Here is a 19,389-nt window from a genome sequence, read left to right as displayed (position 1 = left end):
TCCTTTAAAATGTAGTAAGTTATATTAAAAACAATGTAATCAATTTTTTAAACATTTTTAAAATATAATTAAAATTTTTGTAAGAAGTTTAATTAAGTTTACTAAAGTCTTTTTTAATTAACTTAATTAGAAAGGTTTTAAAAAATACTTCGTAAAAAAATACTTCGTAATTTTGTTTGATTTTATCATAAAAATAACTTTTTCAACAACTTTTTACCTTGTATAATAATGATAATAATATTAATAATAATAATAATAATAATAATAATAATAATAATAATAATAATAATAATAATAATAATAATAATAATAATAATAATAATAATAATAATAATAATAATAATAATAATAATAATAATAATAATAATAATAATAATAATAATAATAATAATAATAATAATAATAATAATAATAATAATAAAAAGAATACTAATGATAAAAGTAATAATAATAATAATAAGATAAAAAATAGAAAGATAGAAAATAATAAAAAATACCAAAATTAAATAAATTTTAAAATTTAGAATTTTTATCGTTAAGAATAAGTGAAAACTTTGGGTAGTTTAAAAATGTAAAGAAAATCTTGGTGGTCTAAAAAAACTATTTTGTAAATAATAAATATTTTTCATTCGTATCTTAATTAATGTGTATATATGTCTTAACTAGTAGCACTTTCTTAAGATAAAGTTCTTTTATTTTTCAATTCAATCTGTAAAAAAAAAGGTCCTTTATGAACTTCATAGTTTATTTTTCAAAAAATTTTGATAAAAATAATCCTAATTTATATTGGCAACCCAATCTTTGATAGTGGCAAACGTTCCAACACCTTGAAATTATTTCTTTACAACCAACAATAAAATTTACAATATTATTTACAACACTATATTAAATATTGCGTACATTACGAGCTATATTATGAAATACCAGTAACTCCCTCTATTGCACAAGAAGGAACAATATTTTTTTTTTCAAGCATTTTTACAAGTGCTTGTAGGCATTCCTCCAGAGTTAATGTTCCTGCATTTAATACAATATCTGGGTTTATTGGGGGTTCATAAATAGACTTTAAGTCAACCAAGTCATCAACAAAGCCTGCGTGAGCTCTCTTATATAGGCCTTTCACATCACGTTTCTCGCAAACCTCCAAAGGCGTACTTACGTAACATTCGAAGAAAGGTAGCCCAGCATTTTCGTGCAATTGTCGAACTTTCCATCGGTCCTTAGAAAAAGGGCTGATAAAACTAGATAAACAAACAAATCCTGCATCTGCAAAAAGTTTTGCAACTTCTCCAACACGACGAATATTTTCTTCACAATCTTGTATAGAGAACCCAAGGTTCTTATTTAACCCACTTCTTATGTTATCGCCATCAAGTGCATAGGAAGGAATTCTACGCAAACATAAATATTCCTCGAGTGCAAAACTAATTGACGTTTTTCCAGCTCCTGATAAACCTAGACATGAATGACAATTATAATCCTTTCAACTACAGGTCTATTAATTTTAACATGTATGTATGTATGTATGTATGTATGTATGTATGTATGTATGTATGTATGTATGTATGTATGTATGTATGTATGTATGTATGTATGTATGTATGTATGTATGTATGTATGTATGTATGTATGTATGTATGTATGTATGTATGTATGTATGTATGTATGTATGTATGTATGTATGTATGTATGTATGTATGTATGTATGTATGTATGTATGTATGTATGTATGTATGTATGTATGTATGTATGTATGTATGTATGTATGTATGTATGTATGTATGTATGTATGTATGTATGTATGTATGTATGTATGTATGTATGTATGTATGTATGTATGTATGTATGTATGTATGTATGTATGTATGTATGTATGTATGTATGTATGTATGTATGTATGTATGTATGTATGTATGTATGTATGTAACCGCGAAAAACAAATAATTTGATATTTGTTTTTTAATAAAAAAGCGAGAAAAATGGTTTTAACATTTGAAACATGTGACAGCGGAGCAAAAAAATGATTAAAATATGATGACATCCGAGTCATCATAGTTTAATCTTTTTAATTAACAATTTGATTGAGGAGAGCAGAAATATAAATATTTGATTCTAAGACATTTAAACACCAGTTTATTTGTTTGAGCTGTGATTTGTTGCAATCTGAAAGTTCAACTTTTCACTTTAAAAAGTGTAAAAGAAAAAAAAAATCATATCAAAATGCCTGTCATTAATTTTGCAATACTTTTCAATACGATGGCAAGTTTTTTAAATCATTTATCCATAATAATTTTAATATTATGTCCATAGTCATTTTTACAATTGATTACTTTGAAATTATTATTTGCTGTTGGATTGAGTAGAAGAAATGTTATGTTTTTTTTTATATAATTAAATTTAACCTTTAACTTTTATTTTACTTTTTAATCAAAAGCAAGACGGTGATAATTGCCGTAAAAAAGTGATTTGTTTTTTTACGATATTTTCGGTATTTGTAAATGCTAAGATTTTCCATACGTTTAATTCTTCGGTATTTGTGGTTCAAACCACAAATACCGAAGAATTAAACGTATGGAAAATTTTAATATTTAGCCAAATTAAGCATTTTTACGTATATTTACATTTGTATAAATACTGCGTTGCTTTGCTTAATAAATTTTAGTGTTCAATTTAATCGAATATAACAACTTCTGCTGTCAAACATTTTTTGCAAAAAATTTATTTCAAATAAAACGTTTTCACATGGATATTTATTTTATTTGAAATAAATTTTATCATGGATATTTGTTTTATTTGAAATAAATTTTATCATGGATATTTATTTTATTTGAAATAAATTTTATCATGGATATTTGTTTTATTTGAAATAAATTTTATCATGGATATTTATTTTATTTGAAATAAATTTTATCATGGATATTTGTTTTATTTGAAATAAATTTTATCATGGATATTTATTTTATTTGAAATAAATTTTCGATTAAGATCACTGCTCTTCAAAAAAAAAATGGCTGCAACGAATAAAAAGTTAAATGATAAATTTTGCATTGGGATTTTCTTAAAGTTAAAATCATTTTTTAACCTTTGCTTGAAACTATCGGTCCGAAGGTTATAATAAATCATTTCTTTGCAGAATTACAAAAAAATGATTTATTATAATTGCAAGAAAGTCTGAGCACGTATTTGAAATCAACATAAAAAAAAAAAAAGTGCAACTCCCGTCAGTTATTCTGAAAATACTGGAATTATCGAATCATTTACAAATATTACAAATGTAGTAAATACTGTTTATGCTTTAAAATTTTTTTTATATGCTCTTTATTTATATTTTTAATAACAGAGACTAATATTGTTGTAAAACTAGTGTAACAGAGACTACGATTATAAGACTAGTGTAAGAATAGTTTTCTTTCATTCAAAAAAATGTTGCTCGTGTTTTTAATCCCTTGAAGTTTTTTATATCATTGCCTCCTCAGTCTGATTCTCTGGTTATATGTTCAATAGGCCTGTAGTGTAGAATGACTTGATAAGGTTACGAACGCATACAGAAACGGAAAAAACGTCTAACATAAAATTGATTTCTTTAGCATTTTTAACAAAAATCCAATTAGAAAAATTTACCTCAATTTGAAATTTAAATGAATTTTTAAAACTCGTAAAAAGAGCAGAAAGAATTGTCAAAGAAATTAAAAAAATTTTTTTTGCTAAAATTTATCTTTGTTTATCAATGTCAGCTGGACTGAAATAGAAATAGTACTACCTGTAAACCAAACTGTACATCCTATAAAACGCGATTGCCCTAACACTTTGCTTCTTCTGCTTCTTGACACATAATTTTTCTGAAAATAAACATTCGGAGACTCCATTCTCACGCGCCAAAGACGCCGAGCAGATTCCAAGAATCGTATTACGATTTTTTCTATTTACAGAATATAACAACTAATAAATAATAAGTACAAAAAATGCTCAATAAATATTGCCATCCCCAAGAAGAGAAAATATTTTTGATAAATTTGCGGCAATTTAAAATCAATTAAATTTCTGAGAAATGATTTGTGAAAAATCTACCCTAATACGAAAGGCGTTTTTTTGATAAACTGAATTTCTCCATGAGCTCAAAATGGTATCTACAAGTGTTAGTTTAACTTAACAAGGAATTCGTATAATTCTAAATCATTAATAAATACTCATCAAATATGAACGAAAAAATTCTCGCAATGTTCAATTAAATATTCACCAGGTTTCACTTGAGTTTTGAATATTTAATGAATAGAGTAAACTGGGATAAAGATAAACGAAAAAAAAACAGAGTGAATGGTTCGGCTATTCTCAGGCGATCAAGGAAAACAGCGTATAATTTGCAGGCGTGCAAAACGTCCTTTAAAATTAGTTGATAACAATTAAAAAGTTAATTACACTGTTGGTAATTATGTCTTCATCGCCAGTACCATTCTACCACCATTCGTAGTTTACAAATGAATATCACGACTATACAAAGACCGCAAAGTATTCTTGCTAGCAATTAAACTAACTCCAGGTAAGTAAGTTGGTCAAACCAGTCAAATTCTTGAATTGCGTAGCTTAATCAAATAAATTTTTTTAGTCTTTGACAGATATGTCACATATGTTACTTACGATGTTGGACATATTTGCATTGGCAATAAAATATCAGGCTGATATGTTTACCGGTTCAGTCGTCTTACATACACCAACTGTTAGACGTAGGCGTATCTTGTCACGTTAAATAAAATTGGCGAAAAATGCCAACAGAGTTTTTATGAAGCAACAAATTCAACAACTTAACTAAATAAAGTTTCATTCACTAAAAGCCAAATTTTTTAGCTCCGATGACGTCATTACACGAGCACAAACAATCTCTGGTTTTTCAAACACTTGTTTCTCTCCGCTTAATGTTAGCAAAACTGATCAACCAAAATTACCAAATTCCTCAAATATTTCAAGCACCATTTTAGCATTGTTCATCATCTTTATCCCAGCCGACATTATCATCTAATTGTTAGTCAGCATCTAACTCCGGCGATTCGCCAACTTTAAGTTAGTTTAACAACAACACCAGACTCCTGCTCAAACGTATTAAATGTTGGAACACTTCACCGAAAACTCGAAGGCAATTTGAAAAATATATTACAGCGCAACCATTTTGACACACAGACACACAAAAATGTATGAGCCAACATTGTGTAAGTTGATGCCAGTGCCTAAGTAATCATTGGTGCTCGAGAAACTAAAGTAAGACGATGAGGCCAAAAAGTCAAAGCAATTTAAGAAACTTAGGATTAACTTCAGTAAAACGTCAGATGAAACTCACCAAGTCGCAACATTCAAAAATACAGAATAAGTCAAGAATAAGACATCAAGAGTCAAGAATAAGACATCAAGAGCAAAATGCGTCGCAGATTTTGGGAAGAAGTATTTCTAACTTAAAACAACATATGGTACCATTTTGAAGCTTTTAGTTTCAACATGATTAAGAAACCAAAACATGGTTTCTTAATCATGTTTTCCCAAAAAATATAAAGTTGGGGAAGTATTTTTTTGCTTGAAAAATGCCGCGGACCTGTTTCTGACCAGGAAATTAACATTTTTTATTGTATAGTTAATTTCTATTAATATTAGTTTTTATTTTATTTTTAATTAATTCAGCTTGATTTTTTTAATATCTGAATTCTTATCAAAACTTACTTGTGTACTTTTCCCCAATTATAAAGGGAAGAAAAAAAATGTTTGTTTTTTTTTCATAAAAATAAAAATTTTTAAAAATTTTTCGAAATACTTTCTCTCAATTTTTGAAAATTTGACATTTAAAACAAATGATATCTTGTTTATCTTTTTGAAAATTTAAATGTGTGCTTAATTCTTAACTTCTTGTTTATGTGCTCCTAAAATAATTCTTTCTCTTTCTTCGCGATAGCTCTGTGAACATAAATGGAGCGAAAATGGACTGGATCTACTCCCCAATTGTTGTAGAAATTTCACAGAAATTTTTGAATCGGCATGAAAATTTCTTACTTTTATTCTTGAATAAATTCTTTTCGAAAGTTTTTACCAACCAGGTACTTTTGCTTTACCTCGCTTACCTCTCTTGCTTCACCAACCAGTTGCTTTTTCTCTTCGTTTTTTTAAACATCTTAGATGCAAAGTTTTGTATCTTGAAAAAACCATAAACCATACTTCGAACAAGATTACATATATATTCCAGGAATCACATGGAATCATATGTAAGGAAAAGTAGTCTAAAAAGAGCTCCTCAAGGAGAAAGCTTCTCAAAATGAGATCCACTAATCAACTTAAGTTTTAAATAATAAATATTTGCAATCCCTATGAGTTAAAAGTAAAAGAAAGGTTTGGTGTAAAAAAAGAAATTGAATTAAACATTTTTATGTTTTATTAATGGTAAATTTATTTTTAAATCTTGTTCACTTACTTTACTCTATAAAAGCAAATATGAAGCATCAAACATAAAAGAGCAATTGCAAATGGAAGGTTTCTTAATTTTTATCTAATGAAATGACGCTGACGCTTACTTTATAAAACCTAAAGAAACAGGAAATCTTCCGATAAGTAAATATTGTTCCGATATACGCCACCGGAATTTTTAACATGGCGCTTCAAATTTACTTTAAAGTTACATAACTAGTATCGTTATTATTGTATTGATACGGTGCCATTTTAGAATAACAATCAGAGCCTATTTTAATACACAACAAAAAATTTCTTATTGAGTGTTAAAAATAGTTTCTTTAAAACAAAACATTTCGCTGCTAGAAACTTTGATTAATGTTGTATGTAGATTATTTTTACAAAAAATAAGGTTGAAAAAAAAAAAATAATGAACAAACCTGTTTATTTTGATAAACTTCATCACTTAAAAAATCTTAGTAAATGCAAATAAAATAACAAAGCAACATTAAACGACCAGGTATTTTGATGAAATAAACTCATAAATTAACAGTTAAAATCTAGGAAAGTGATGTAGAAGGCTGAGTGACGCGAAATGTAGATCTCCAAATAAAAAAAAAATTTGTTAAGTAAGATAAGATTCAGCCAAAATCATAAATAAAGTGTTTTATCAAACAGTTTGAAGTTTTACGACATTTTATGATACCATTTGGTTTGGGCTAAGTAAATGCATGTTAACAGCAGACTAAATTTACTAAAGAATTTGATGGTTAAAAAATGGTTTCTAGCCTAATATTTTACATCCATAAGCATTTTTTCATAGCATTGGCTTCTGGTCACAAAAGCTGTTAGATATGATTTTACCATCTGCTTTATAAAGAAGTATTAGAATGTTGGATTAAATCTGATTCAAATTCAATTATTACAAATATATATTTACAATTTTTATTCTATGATTGTATCTACAGACATAAAAGCAAATCATTTGCAAATCAGGCCTAAAATAATGAATTGATTAGAAAACAAAATTGAAGTTCCGATTTGTAATACTATGATCAAAAGTACTGGATCGAAACCTTTGAACCATTTAATAGCAACCTGGTAAATCATAATCGCCTTAGTTCTTTTCCATACCAAATGAGATCTAAATGAATTAGTTATTTAATAAAGTAAAGAACCATTTCTTGAATTCCTTACAGTAAAATTATTTTGTTTTAAATCTTTAATATCCTTAAAAAAACTTGAATCTGATGCCGATGATTTTAATTGCGCTATCTACTAAAGTTAGTACATCATAAATTTACAACTATTTCTTGTACCTTACCATTTCACTTGTGTTGATGGCACAAAGTGCAGCACTCTTACAATCTATGATGCCAAGGACAGCTACTTTTGCTTCAGGTTTTCTGCGACTATATATTGACTTGGGTAAGAGCCCCCAAGCCCCAATAGAGAGACCTCCACTGATTAGGAGGCTCCAAAATAATTCATCCAAATATTTTTTTAAAAAATGCAAAAGTTTTGTCGTTTTTTTGTTTAAATTTTATTTCAAAATTTAAACTTAAATATATTAGTAATAATTAGAATAACTTCCGTTATAAAAAATAACTTTTTTCCATCTTGTAGGCCTCGGATACCATCCCTGTAAAAATAATACTGATTTAGACTAAAAAAAAGATACGAGGAGATTTTCAACGTTTTTCCGGCTTTTAAACGGTCTCTCACTAAGAGAATACTCTAGTACCAATATGACTTTTTGCCCACCAGGACCTGGTCCAATTCTTTTTTTCTAAGATAAATTTATTCAAATGTTTTACTTGCTGAGATTAAAATTGAGCATTTTAACAGTTTGCTTAGGTTCAAATATATCAAAATGCATCATAACTTTCATATCCCACCAAATGCATAACATCACTTTATTGCAGAAATAGTCTCTTTTTGGAGTTGCAACTGTGGTTTGACCATAACTTAATCACTGTTTTTTATTATTAAGGTTCTCAAAACAGATCCATTTCTCAGTTTCAGCAACTAATTTTTATGAAAAGTCTTTTTTTCTTAAACTTTGCTAAATGAGAAATGCAATTCTCCAACCGTTAAATTGTGTTTCTTTCGCTCAATTCATACGGAACCAATTTTCCACTTCTTTGAATCTTTCCTACTTCAAGCAAACGGTCTAGAAATGGTTGATTAATGAACTGAAAGCAAAAAAGTTGTTTTGCTTCCAGTTCATTAATCAACCATTTCTTGAGTTGTTTCTATTATCGTTTGATGTGACTTTTCATCAAGCGGCTCTAAATAATCTTTACTTTTAGCTACTTGTGGTTATCCAGAGCGTTGCTGATCTTCTAAGTCATAGCATCTGCCTCTTAACCTAGCAAACCATATTGACAAGATGTTACTTCTAAAGCATCAGTTCAATAAACAGAACGTATTTCATTGGTAATTTCAACGGCCTTTTTTTCTTGAAATTCATAAAGCATGCCTCAAATGTATTTTTTCTACTTCCATTGTTTTAAAGAAAATGTTTCAAAATTATCTTCACTTAACGTAAATAGTTATATTAAGCTAAAAAAAAAGTTCTCTTTTAAATCATATGTAAAACATAGTGATTATATTTTAATTTGCATAACTTAAGATTAAAAGTTTGAGGACAAAGGTTTTGCATACTCCTAATAAGGTCCAACGCGTGTGCAAAAACCATTCTTCTCGTTCCAATCAATTAATTTTACATACTCCTAATGGTATAATGTCCAATGTGTGTGCGAAAACCATTCTTCTCGTTCCAATCAATTAATTTTGAAAAATTTTTCAAATAAAAGACTTTTCACTGATAGCATACAACCATTATTGTTGGAGAAGTTAAAATTGGTCTAAGATTTTTAAAACTTTACGGCGATAATACAATTTTGTTTTACAATTTTAAACTTCCAATATTATCAACCTACGAATTGTAATGAACACCTTTAAAAGAGTTGAAAAAGAATTAGGGGGTTATACTAATAATTTAAAATCCTTTATTTGCAAAAAAAAAAAAAAAAAAAAAAAAACGAAGTAACCTACACTATTTTTTTATTATGAGTGATGAAACTGAAAACATGAGGACAAAATAATTTAACTAAAAAAAATAAAGCATTCGGTGAAAAATGTCTTCTTTAATTTAAACAAAATATAGAAAACGCATCTTAGTGTTCTTTAGTTTCTGGCGGTACAACAATTACAGGAATGTGTGCGTGGTGGAGCACGTAATCACTTGTGCTGCCAATAAATACACGGCCGATTGCACCAAGTCCCCTCTGTCCTGTTATTATGACATCAGCATTATTACTTTTAGCCAGTTTACAAATGACCTGTCCTGGTGAATGGTGATCGTCAGCAAGAATGGTCCTTGAAGTAACCTGGTGATCTTTACAACGATGCTCATAACTGGCGAGCAGATTTTTGCTTTTCTCGATGCTTGCTCTGATTACTACTTCATAGCTCTCAGACATCGCAATGGTCCCAGCCATTAGCCCCATAGTGGGCAGCTCAGGCATTCGATGAACGTGTATTAATACTAATGTATCTTCGTTTCTATGAAAGTTTTCAACATACCAGTTGAAAGCGTGTAAAGATGTTTCGCTGTCATCCACAGCCATGCATATTGTTCTATTTGCAGTAGACATAACTTATCTATAACAAGAAACGATAGGTTGATATGCTGTGCTATTATTTTCTTTAAAACCATAGAAATATAGAAAACAAAGAAATAAAAAGAAAAAAAAAATCAAGCGTAGGACGTTTTAAAAGTTCAGACAAATATGGTAACTAAATAGATGCATTCGGCTTCATACAAGCGATAACGTCACTCAATACCCTGATAAAATATAAACACTTCAGTTGATTATTTAAATTTACCAAGAAAGTTTTCAAGACTTTTATCCTTTTATTCACAAAGATTTAAACGCAATAAAAGCATCATTTATTAATATAAAAAAGCACCACGAAGAAGCATTTCAATAACAGCATTATGACATTCATATTAAAATAACACATCACAAATTTGTTTAAAATTAATATACCCTATCCAAATTTTTTTTTTTGACGTTTTCAGTAAGCACCAAAAAAGTATGTGTTCCGTTTTAAGCACTTTTAATGACTCACGTCGAAAAATAAACACTCGCAGAAGCCATTGTATATTGGAAACAAATATGTAAACAGCAATGTTTTTTTTAAATTCCAAAACAATTGATTTTGTTTGGTGTGTCAAAGGTTTTAATATTGTTAATATGGTTACTGATATTTTTTTTTTAACAAAAAGATGTGCATGGTTTCACGTCCATCAAATGCTCGAACACGTGAAATGAATGTATTTGGAAAATCGCATCTAAAAATCTTTTCCAGTATCAGTAAAACCAAAACTTAGTTGTTAAAAACTCTAAATTGCAAGTGATTAACACAAGTATACATTTTTGCATCAAGTAATTTTTTTTTCATTTTAGCGACTTTGAGATAATTATTGATGAATTATGTAATTCCCAAAATAATTGATGCTAGTTTATAAATAGCAATTCTCAGAGGGAAATCTAATATTTTTCTTTTTTTTATTTGTTTTTTTTTTTTAAAAAAATATATCAAAAAACATTGAATTAACTGAAATGTTCGAACTACAATATGTTTTAGAACTAAATATGCTAAGCTCTAAAATTTATTTATATTAAAACAAACATATATATTAAACTTAACAAACAACGATAATATAAATTATATATCAGAAACTCTGGTCGTGAGATTGAAGATATCTAAAAAACACAAAGGTTTAAACCTTTATGAATAGTTAAAAATAGAAATAAAAATTTATTCCCTTAGTTGTAATTTTAATATCTTTAAAAATTCTTCTCCATTAAGTTCTTTTTCCATCTCATGTAATTATTTATAAAATAGACAATGTTAAACAAGCTGCAATGCTCCAAAGCCACTATTAAGTTTATTTTTCATATTTCATCTAACTGCATGATATACCTGCATTTTATTTACTAATTTTAGAATAAAAACATTCTTTCTCACGTGTCTTAACTTTTTTAGCATTTTTCTTCATAAAATACAAAGCTTTATACTCGTTCTAAAATGTTTACCTTCGATGTTATTTTCTCTCAGCTTTTATTTCAACTTTCAACTGATTCTTAATCTTACTCATTTTAGTATACAAACGCTTTTTTTTAACCAATCAAATTATTTGGTTGTAAAAACCTTTTTGAAAAGAGGGGAAACTAAATAAACTTATGTGAAAAAAAAAAAAAAAAAAAAAAAAAAAAAAAAAAAATGCCATCGATTTTAATGATCTATCAGTTTATGACCTCAGGGGAAAAGAAGCATAGATTTGAAATTTTTTCAGATCAAAATAAAAAGGTTATTGACCACTTCCACTTAGATCACGCAAGGTGATTCCATTTCCTTTTGTTTATCAACTAAGAAATAAATAATTAAAATTAACAAATACTAAAAAATTAATAAAGATTTTTATATTGAAACAAATGTGAAAATTGAAATATAGATATTTTCACATAAATATCGTTGATGAAAACATAACGACTTTGAATTATTTATTGCACAAAATTTCCATTAAATTTATAGTTACAAATAAAATATTACAAGATTACTTGAAGTTTGTCAATGTTGTTAGTTTATTTAAATATTTTACATAAAATGTTAAATCTTAATAAAATACAGAGTGACTTAACGCAAATCAAACAGCCGCTGTTAGAAAGAAAACACGATTAACATTTAGATCGGTTTGTTTGATTATCAATGGCTTAATCTGCGAACCGTCCAACTCCGATTTATGCAATTTTATAAGAAGACAAAAAAAATTAAATAAAATATTTATAATATCCATTTTCCCAATTTTTATTTGGTACTTTTTTATTATTATTTTATATAGGAGTAGTTTTAATATCCCAGGTGCATTCGAATAACAAAGGCACAAAGTATAGAAGGCAAAGTCATAAAATTTTAAATAATAGTTTTGCTGATTTTAAAATATTGATAATTTGATAAACTATATCGACATGATAACTTTATTTTATTTGAAACTTTTTTCTTTAAACAGAAATTTGTCTTAAACTTTAACTCGTTCTGAATCTTTTGTTGCTTATTTTTTTTAGAGAGCTTTTACAGAAAGAATCATAATAAATGCGAGTGAGACGAGAGACGTTTAAAAAACTGCTATGAAAGTCTATAAACATCAAGGACTATGCAACAACGTGTTTAAATCTTCTACCAAACATTAAATTTTTAATTTCTTATAAAATGAGGGTAAAAGTCAATGCCGTTAGATCAGTTTTAATTTTAGGCCGTTATCGGTAAGAAAACTGGGTTTAAAATGCTCGCTCATTTATTTTGCTTAATTATCTAAGTACTATAGAAACGATACGCAATAAGAATTTCAAATTAAGTGCGCGCAAACAACTGCACTTTTAGATTTCGTTTAGCTTTGCGAACAATACGGCAAAAGCGGCTAAGATTAAAAAGGCTTTTTAACAAAAATATCTCAAGATCTTTGATAATGAAAGGTTTCTTTAAAAAAAGAAAAGAAATCTCACTCAATTTGAATATAAATGTCTACTAGTTATTTACACGACAGTTCATAATAACTAAAAAAAAAAAAAATCTAATGTAAGCCGTCCCAACTTGAATGAAAAAAATCTTGCCACCAAAAGTAAGCATAAAAAAATCTCCAACTGAAAAACCAAAATGATATACTCATCCTAATATAACTTTTATATCAAAAGGAAACGTGTAGGAAAAATATACACTAATAATATCTTATATACAAAGTAGATTGACAAAAGATAATCGAAGATCCAAATAAGAATATTAAACAGTCAAAGAAACGAATCTCAAATACTACTGTTGCCCTATTTAGAAGCACCTTTTGACTCGCTTAATTCTGCTTGTATTTTTCTATAACGATTCATCCATTCATCAATCATTTGACTAACTAAGGCAGGCCTAGGTGTTATTACTTGCTTAGCTGCTAGAATACCTGTATCGGTTAAACAACAGTCAAGTCGCTTTTGTAACAACTGCTCTTCAAGGCCAATCTAAAATATCGAGTGGAAAAAACACCTTTCATATAGTTTGTATACGTAAATAAACGAAAGCATACACCAATAAATGGATCTTTTTTAAAAAATATTTAAATTAATGAGTCTCACCTCATCCATAGTAAGAAAGTGAACAGGAAGTAGATGCCCCTCATGATCAATTAAAGGGAGGTATGTCACATGTGTATCATCTTCATTCCACTCCATATGTGCGCCTGCACCAGCATAACTAGCGTAACTAGGACGTTCTATAGGCACAAGGGCAGAAAAATGTCCACGGGTGTAACCCAAAGCAATTGGGTTTTTCCAACAAAAATCAATATCCCATAGCAACGGCAAATAAACTCCTAGCAATACACCCAAATAAAGCCTTTAAAATAATGAATTAGATGTTTTAATTTTAAAAATTCTTAAGAAAAAAAATTCTTACCCTCAAATCTGGCTAAATCAATAGACTCCCCCCTCATACTTTTCACATACTTGACACCATAAATAATAATTGGTCGCCGCAATATATGAGCTAAAGCAAAGACATGAGTTTGTTCTAAACTGTTTCCTGCAACTGCAGAGAGACCAACTATGTTAGCCCAATCATGCTTCCATTGCTGCTCTTCAAGACTATAATTCATTTCACTTGCTTGCATTTCTTCTGCTTCTTGCCAACGAGGAAAAAATCTAAAAGAAGAATAGGTGTAGAAATCTTTTTAGAAAAAATCCAAAGGAAGAAAAATCTGTAAGACCTTTTTACAAAAATGCTGAGATATTATTAATATCTACTCAAGATTTTTAAAATATATACTTAATTATATGTAAGAAAATTGGAGATTCATTTTATTAAATTTTTTATAAATCTAGTTCATTTTTTATGAACTAAGTTTTCCATAATAAATTAGATTTTTAATCATTAAAATTGTGATAATTTGTTTGATCCTTAAATTAAATGAATTAAAGAAATCTTTATCAAAAAAAAAAAAAAAAAAAAAATCCAAAGGATTATCTACATGAAATTGAAATCTACATGAAATTGAAATCTACATGAAATTGAAATCTACATGAAATTGAAATCTACATGAAATTGAAATCTACATGAAATTGAAATCTACATGAAATTGAAATCTACATGAAATTGAAATCTACATGAAATTGAAATCTACATGAAATTGGAAAAAAGGAAAAGTTTTACCGATGCTGACCCTCTGAAAGAGCTTCAAAAAGTTTTTTACGAAGTGCATTATCACGATCAAATACGCCCCATGTAGCTTGCAATACACTATCTAATAAGCAATCACCAGCAGCACGATTCCATAATGGACATAAACGGCTACCGTACTGATTAGTCAGCTCTGTACTCCAATTTATCAGAGATTCTTCTTCAAGAACTTTAAATTTGAAAAAAAAAACACAAGAAAAGTTATTCAAAATTTTAAAATAGTTATCATACAGCTAAAATTGTTTTACTGTAATATTTTAGCTGTACAATTTTTTAAGTTTTAACAAAAATGAAAAACCAGTCTCAGAAATTAAAAAAGGAATAAAAACTTAAGAAAAAATACAACAATATTAAGAAGGTTTTAAATGTGAAAAAAATAAAATGTGTAAACATAGAACAAGATATCTAATGCACCAAAAATGTAAAACAATAGTTCTTTTTATATTCTATACATTTTATACCTAAAAAAGATTTATTTTATTGAATATTATTAAACTCTTAATTACAGCTTCATATAAAGTATGAGTGCATTTTTCATTTGAAGTATGAGTGTATATTCTTACAGTTGATCGTGAAAAAAATTAAATGCACTAAAAAATTAAAATTAAATACAAACAAAAAACACTGAAAAATTATATTATACACTCCTTAAACCTTAATTTTAAGATAACATTTTGCAATTAGACATTCTCTCAGAATACTTTAAGAAGGCATTTAGATATCCTGAAGCATATTTTGAACATTAAAAAAGAAATAAAAACCTTATAAACCGCAACATACCTTTCCTAACATCAGTGTCCAATATCTCCTTAAACAATTGGTGTTGAAGAGCACTATCAAATGTCAATATTTCTGAAATATTTCAATTAAAAACAAAATAGATATAAAAAAAATTTTAATTACATAAAATAACTTAAAATACTGAACAATAATAGTTAAAAAAAATCCAAATTTACCACCAGGAAGGGAGAAAGTAACCAATTCAGTAAAAAATGGACAATTAAACTCTCCTTTTCTCGTTCGAATTGAATGCAAAAGTTGTTTCCGTATCGCCATAGATAACTCAGGACAAACATGACATGGAAGTTTTTTAACAGAACGATAGGGTACTTCTGAAATAAGCAACATTCTTAAAATATCCTCACGGTGATATCGTATAGATAAGTGTACAAGCGTATGTCCAGGTTCAAAATGTTCAGGTTCATTCAAAACCAAAACATCATCAGATGATAATTGCCTTGTACGGTCACCACCACTAGCTAAATAAGTTGATACAGCTTTTATGTCATGATCAACAACCCCTTTGCAAGCTGCTAGCCACATAAAGTCTTTTGTAGACAAGCGATTGCAAATCTGATTAATTCGTTGATTAACTTCACTTTGACATGTCATTTTTTCAAAGGATTCAGTTATATTCATTATATTAGAGTCTTCTAGCGAAGGGATATCAAAAATATTACCAGAAGGTAAAGAAGTTGGTGAACGAGGTGGTGACCAACGAGGAGAACTTGTTTTGTTTCTATTTGGCTTCTTTATTATACTTTTATTTTGAATTTTATCTGCTTGTCTTATAATTTCATCCTGTTGCTTATAGTTCTTATTTCTAGGATGTTGGCACAAAATACATCTCATGGCTTTTGGCCAATTTTCATAAGTACATCTTAAACATATCCATTTATGACCCTTTGTTAATGTCTTTTTCTCTTTAAACTCACTCCTGCATTCACCACTATTTTCAATATTTTTTAGGGATTCAACCAACTTGAACTCATCAGGTTTTTCAGTTCTGCACATTATACATACTTCAGATTTCATCCAGTTTAAATATGAACAAGCTGGGCAATTCCACTTAAAAAGTTTTTCATTATTGGAAAAATTTTTTTCACTTAAGCATATTATCTCTTCATTATTAATATCTTCATTACTAGTTTCATCTGATACAGCATTATTCCAGCGATTATTCTGTAAGTATAAAATATCACACATTGCACATCGCTTAGCAGAGGGCCAATTACTGTATGTACAACCACGACATATCCATTTCATATCAGCTTCATTTTTTGGCATTTTCTATCTTTTAATTAAGGGTAAAATTATTTAAAAATTGCAAGGAAAAATTAATTATAAAACCAAAAGAAGTATGTATGTATGTATGTATATATGTATGTATGTATGTATGTATGTATGTATGTATGTATGTATGTATGTATGTATGTATGTATGTATGTATGTATGTATGTATGTATGTATGTATGTATGTATGTATTTATGTATGTATGTATGTATGTATGTATGTATGTATGTATGTATGTATGTATGTATGTATGTATGCATGTATGTATGTATGTATGTATGTATGTATGTATGTATGTATGTATGTATGTATGTATGTATGTATGTATGTATGTATGTATGTATGTATGTATGTATGTATGTATGTATGTATGTATGTATGTATGTATGTATGTATGTATGTATGTATGTATGCATGCAAACTATCTATTTACAAAAACATATTAAAAAACAAACTTCCTATTGATTCTTTTGTTAAAGCTTTGAATGCTTATTTATTGAATGAATATTTGTTGAATTGATAAAAGTAATTATGAGATTGTCTTGATTGGCTTTGATAATTCTTGACATTCTTGATAGATTATTTTAAAAGCTTAATTGTGTAATTCTCTTACTAATTTTTAATTTTTTAATTGAATTAAGTGTTAAAATGATAAAATAAGGAATTTAAGATATCTGTATGTATATTTTTATCTGTATGTATGTATGTATGTATGTATGTATGTATGTATGTATGTATGTATGTATGTATGTATGTATGTATGTATGTATGTATGTATGTATGTATGCATTTATTTATGGATGCATGCATGCATGTATACAAGTATACATGTATTTTTTTGTACACATATACAGTTAAGCCAAAAACACTAAAGCCAAATAACACTCAGCTAAATTATATTAAATTACATTACTTACAGCTATTTTTAGTCTTGATAAATTTTGACTAATAGGCATTATCTGTCTGGAAATGACACAAAAAGGTGGCAAAATAAATTAGGAAATTATCAGAGAACATTTTGAAAAGGCATCTGAAGCCATAATTCTAAACAACCGAAGGTAAAACCTTTATATCTTATTGCAGATATCAAGTAGTTTAAACATTTTCTGTGCTTGTTTTTAGTTGACACCTACTCAGAGATCAGCCTTATACAGTGAAATGTGTATAAAAATGATGATACTAGCGTTACACAAATTATTTATAATACTATCACTGATAAGCTTTGGATTCTTCTTAGATTCCCCACTAACATTCTTGCAAGTACACATTTTGCTACCTAAAAAAACTCCTGATTTTTTATACAGAAAACATTTTAATAATGATTTACAAAGTGATCACTCGTACTTAAAAATCATGGAAACAACATTAGGAAATACCATCACAGCTTTTCACTTCCTTTTAAGCACTTATTTTGTATAACCAGAGATCCTCAGTAAATTCTTTTTTTAAAACCATGGCTTACATTTAACAAGAAACTGAGTAGCAACAGATATTCTTTTAACTTTGCTTTTATATTAATAATAACTAGAATGCTCTAGAACTTATTTATAACTAATTAGAACACTTTAGAACATGCAAAAAGTCACTTGGAACATTCAGATTAGTTGTATTTCTAGACAATTGTGCACTAAGATGAAGGGTATCAACAAACTTTGACAATACAATATATCAAAATATTCTAAAAAACATTAAAGCATCTCTTGGACTAGTATTAGTGATTATTATTTCCAAACAATCTCATAATTTCATTTTGTCACCTTTCTGTCTTATTTCCAGTATATTTGCAGAAACTTTTAAACTAGAATTAAAAATTTTTAAATTTGTAAATTTAGCCTGATTATGAAAAAGTTTGTATTTAAATATTGATAGATTAAATCTAAAGCATATATTATTAAAAATGACAATTTGGTCTTTTATGATAATAGAAATTAAAATTTTAACTTACATAACTTTATATAAAACCAGAAATATGTATGTATGTATGTATGTATGTATGTATGTATGTATGTATGTATGTATGTATGTATGTATGTATGTATGCATGCATGTATGTATGTTGTGATATATTTTAAAGTAATCTTACCTTATTACTTATGTTTATGAATTTCAAAAGTTTACAAAAGTGTTGTAGAACACTAAACTAAGAATTTACAGAAATACTATAGAATTCTAAGCTTAACCTATAAATATAAACATTTTAAGTATGATCAAAATTGAGCTTTTATTTTGTAAATTCTAAATATGGTTAGTAAATAATACTTTTTCAGTTTTTTTCTTCTAACTTTGAAGATAGTTTGTTGTTTTCGACAATTTAATTCTTTTCCATAAACTAATTATAACATTAAACTTACTTTCTATCACTCATAAAATGTCTCTTAGTTAGGAGATTGTTTCATAGCATGTTTGGATTTGGGTTGATTGTGTGTATTATATAGCTATATCAAATGTTACTCTGTAATAATTCTTTGCATTTTTTTCTTGAAGAAAATTCCATCCTTAAAACAAGCTATAAAATATAATAGAATTTGATTCATATGTATAACAATAATTATAAAAACATTTGCATTGCTACGGTATATTTTTGTTATTAACAAAAATGTCTG

General features: G+C 27.7%; 3 protein-coding genes and 1 long non-coding RNA gene across 8 annotated transcripts; 1 reads left to right on the top strand and 3 right to left on the bottom strand.

Annotated features, from left to right (window-relative positions):
* Positions 1–780: 780 nt before the first annotated feature.
* Positions 781–8,589, bottom strand: LOC145202531 (bifunctional 3'-phosphoadenosine 5'-phosphosulfate synthase-like). 4 transcript variants are annotated; one of them, XM_090080843.1, is made up of 4 exons: positions 8,102–8,589; positions 6,099–7,023; positions 3,761–3,919; positions 3,211–3,563 (listed from the first exon to the last, which is right to left on the bottom strand). In XM_090080843.1, exons 2-4 carry the CDS (start codon positions 6,188–6,190, stop codon positions 3,533–3,535), a joined length of 282 nt encoding a protein of 93 aa, XP_089936969.1. In that variant the 5' UTR covers positions 6,191–7,023; positions 8,102–8,589; the 3' UTR covers positions 3,211–3,532. The 4 variants fall into 4 exon arrangements, with proteins under 4 accessions (XP_089936967.1, XP_089936968.1, XP_089936966.1 ...); XM_090080841.1 differs by lacking the exons at positions 3,211–3,563; positions 8,102–8,589 and adding an exon at positions 781–1,455 and having other exon boundaries at positions 6,446–6,580; XM_090080842.1 differs by lacking the exons at positions 3,211–3,563; positions 6,099–7,023; positions 8,102–8,589 and adding exons at positions 781–1,455; positions 4,417–4,550.
* Positions 4,344–5,781, top strand: LOC149890659 (uncharacterized). The gene is made up of 2 exons (XR_016450431.1): positions 4,344–4,537; positions 4,604–5,781. It is a non-coding gene; the product is annotated as an uncharacterized LOC149890659 (long non-coding RNA).
* Positions 8,590–9,472: 883 nt separating the features above from the next.
* LOC149890658 (uncharacterized) lies at positions 9,473–11,643 on the bottom strand. 2 transcript variants are annotated; one of them, XM_090080844.1, is made up of 2 exons: positions 11,532–11,643; positions 9,473–10,089 (listed from the first exon to the last, which is right to left on the bottom strand). In XM_090080844.1, the coding sequence occupies exon 2, from the start codon at positions 10,080–10,082 to the stop codon at positions 9,603–9,605; it is 480 nt and encodes a 159-aa protein (XP_089936970.1). In that variant the 5' UTR covers positions 10,083–10,089; positions 11,532–11,643; the 3' UTR covers positions 9,473–9,602. The 2 variants fall into 2 exon arrangements, with proteins under 2 accessions (XP_089936970.1, XP_089936971.1); XM_090080845.1 differs by lacking the exon at positions 11,532–11,643 and adding an exon at positions 10,479–10,503.
* A 1,286-nt stretch (positions 11,644–12,929) lies between these two features.
* Positions 12,930–19,373, bottom strand: LOC145202319 (ubiquitin thioesterase ZRANB1-like). The gene is made up of 6 exons (XM_080075215.2): positions 15,669–19,373; positions 15,493–15,564; positions 14,686–14,881; positions 13,933–14,177; positions 13,614–13,849; positions 12,930–13,499 (listed from the first exon to the last, which is right to left on the bottom strand). The coding sequence occupies exons 1-6, from the start codon at positions 16,777–16,779 to the stop codon at positions 13,314–13,316; spliced, it is 2,046 nt and encodes a 681-aa protein (XP_079931341.2). The 5' UTR covers positions 16,780–19,373; the 3' UTR covers positions 12,930–13,313.
* Positions 19,374–19,389: the final 16 nt, after the last annotated feature.

This window comes from Hydra viridissima, unplaced genomic scaffold (genome assembly GCF_058129835.1).
Source record: "Hydra viridissima isolate aposymbiotic clone 2 unplaced genomic scaffold, HvirCarnegie_v1 scaffold_3, whole genome shotgun sequence".
In the NCBI taxonomy this organism is placed as follows: Eukaryota; Metazoa; Cnidaria; class Hydrozoa; order Anthoathecata; family Hydridae; genus Hydra; species Hydra viridissima.
Note: the sequence above shows the minus strand (reverse complement) of the source record. Positions and strands in the feature narration are given on the sequence as shown.

Coding starts and splice junctions, on each gene's coding strand:
- LOC145202531 (XM_090080841.1), bottom strand. CDS start 3,866: ATGGAGTCTCCGAATGTTTATTTTCAGAAAAATTATGTGTCAAGAAGC. Junction 1,456..3,760: donor ATGTACAGTTTGGTTTACAG/GTAGTACTATTT, acceptor ATTCATGTCTAG/GTTTATCAGGAGCTGGAAAA.
- LOC145202319 (XM_080075215.2), bottom strand. CDS start 16,779: ATGCCAAAAAATGAAGCTGATATGAAATGGATATGTCGTGGTTGTACA. Junction 15,565..15,668: donor TACTTTCTCCCTTCCTGGTG/GTAAATTTGGAT, acceptor GAAATATTTCAG/AAATATTGACATTTGATAGT. Junction 13,850..13,932: donor TGATTTAGCCAGATTTGAGG/GTAAGAATTTTT, acceptor GTGTATTGCTAG/GAGTTTATTTGCCGTTGCTA.
- LOC149890658 (XM_090080844.1), bottom strand. CDS start 10,082: ATGTCTACTGCAAATAGAACAATATGCATGGCTGTGGATGACAGCGAA.